The sequence below is a fragment of the Chaetura pelagica genome, unplaced genomic scaffold, assembly GCF_000747805.2.
Source record: "Chaetura pelagica isolate M959 unplaced genomic scaffold, ChaPel_1.0 scaffold76, whole genome shotgun sequence".
In the NCBI taxonomy this organism is placed as follows: domain Eukaryota; kingdom Metazoa; phylum Chordata; class Aves; order Apodiformes; family Apodidae; genus Chaetura; species Chaetura pelagica.
Window position 1 is genome coordinate 4053764 of NW_009970723.1, and position 1281 is coordinate 4055044.

A 1281-nucleotide genomic window follows, 5' to 3' on the forward strand; every position below is an offset into this window, starting at 1 on the left:
CCTGAGCCACAAAATTCAGCCATCACTGTGGCCTAAGTTCATTCTCTGTGCTTCAGCATTAAGTGCCAAGTGAGGTAACATTCAGCTGGTTTCCCAGTTTAAGAAATTGCTGGTGCAGACCTTGATTTATTAAAAGCTGTCAGTGAGAAGGATTGAACTGACTAGAACCTGCATACCTGGATGTTAATACAAATAAATGTACTAATCATATTTGTAAAGCTCAAGTGTGTGTTTACACAGGGAAAAGAATAGAGAACCAGTCTGGATAAGGTTATCAAGAAGGTCAATTTTAAGTTCTTGTTTTAAAAGTTTTGGTAACTTATACTGTTTTCTGCTTCAGTAGTAAAAGTCAGAGTATAGCCTTTTTACCAATTTGGCTGTTTTCAGAACAGATCTATTTTGCATTCTAATGAAAACAATTAACAAAGCAACACTGCATTTCAATTAATATGGTGAACAACAGCTAAGTGCTGAAGTAATGATTTAACTTAATAATCCACTTGGCATACATTTCTCTGCCTTAAATAACAAAATATGAATTTAGGAATAAATTATTTCCTGTGAGAGTGGTGAGACACTGACACAGGTTGCCCAGGGAAGTTGTGGATGCCCCCTCTCTGGAAGTGTTCAAGGGCAGGTTGGATGGGGCTTGGAGCAAACTGGTCTACTAGGAGGTGTCCCTGCCCTTGCAGTGGGGTAGGGAGTAGATGATCTTTAAGGTTCCTTCCAACTGAAACCATTCTGTGATTCTGAAGACCAGCATTTGCTATCATACCACCCTGCACAGACTTAGATGTGCGTCCTTCTTCACAGATAGCCACATTTTCACAAGTGATTTGACTGCAGTCCAGCTCCAGCATGTTCACAGGAGGCCCCTGCTCTTTTTCTATATTGTGAGTGTGAGTCAGGGAAAAATCCAAAAGAAGCCCAAGGAAGAATCAGATGATGCACTGTTCTATGGATGAAGAGTGTATAGATCCACAGAAACAGTGCTAGCTGTTGGGCTGGAGAGATCTCTGTCAATAATCTACTAGTATGCTTCTCATTATGTAAGAAGTTTGTCTCAGAGTTTGTTCTAGGCATCAAGGTCCACACTCCTTCCAAATTAATTCACATGGATACTTCAATTTTTCTTCCTTGCAGATGGCAAAGCTCCGTAGCCTTTCCAAGAATGCTGAGAATGAACCTGTGAACCCACTGGTTGATAACTGGCGCCCACCTCAGCCTGTGAAGGGCAGGGTAGTAAGAGCCTCGTTTAAGTGAAGTCTCAGGTCTCACTCT

General features: G+C 41.4%; 1 protein-coding gene across 1 annotated transcript in view; it reads left to right on the top strand.

Moving 5' to 3' along the window:
- LOC104396558 (carbonic anhydrase 3-like) overlaps nucleotides 1-1263 on the top strand; it is an 11400-nt gene extending 10137 nt beyond the window's left edge. Inside the window, exon 7 of the mRNA XM_010006410.1 lies at nucleotides 1144-1263. Within this exon, the coding sequence (XP_010004712.1) occupies nucleotides 1144-1263 (120 nt within the window). The remainder of the gene's footprint in view (nucleotides 1-1143) is intronic.
- Nucleotides 1264-1281: the final 18 nt, after the last annotated feature.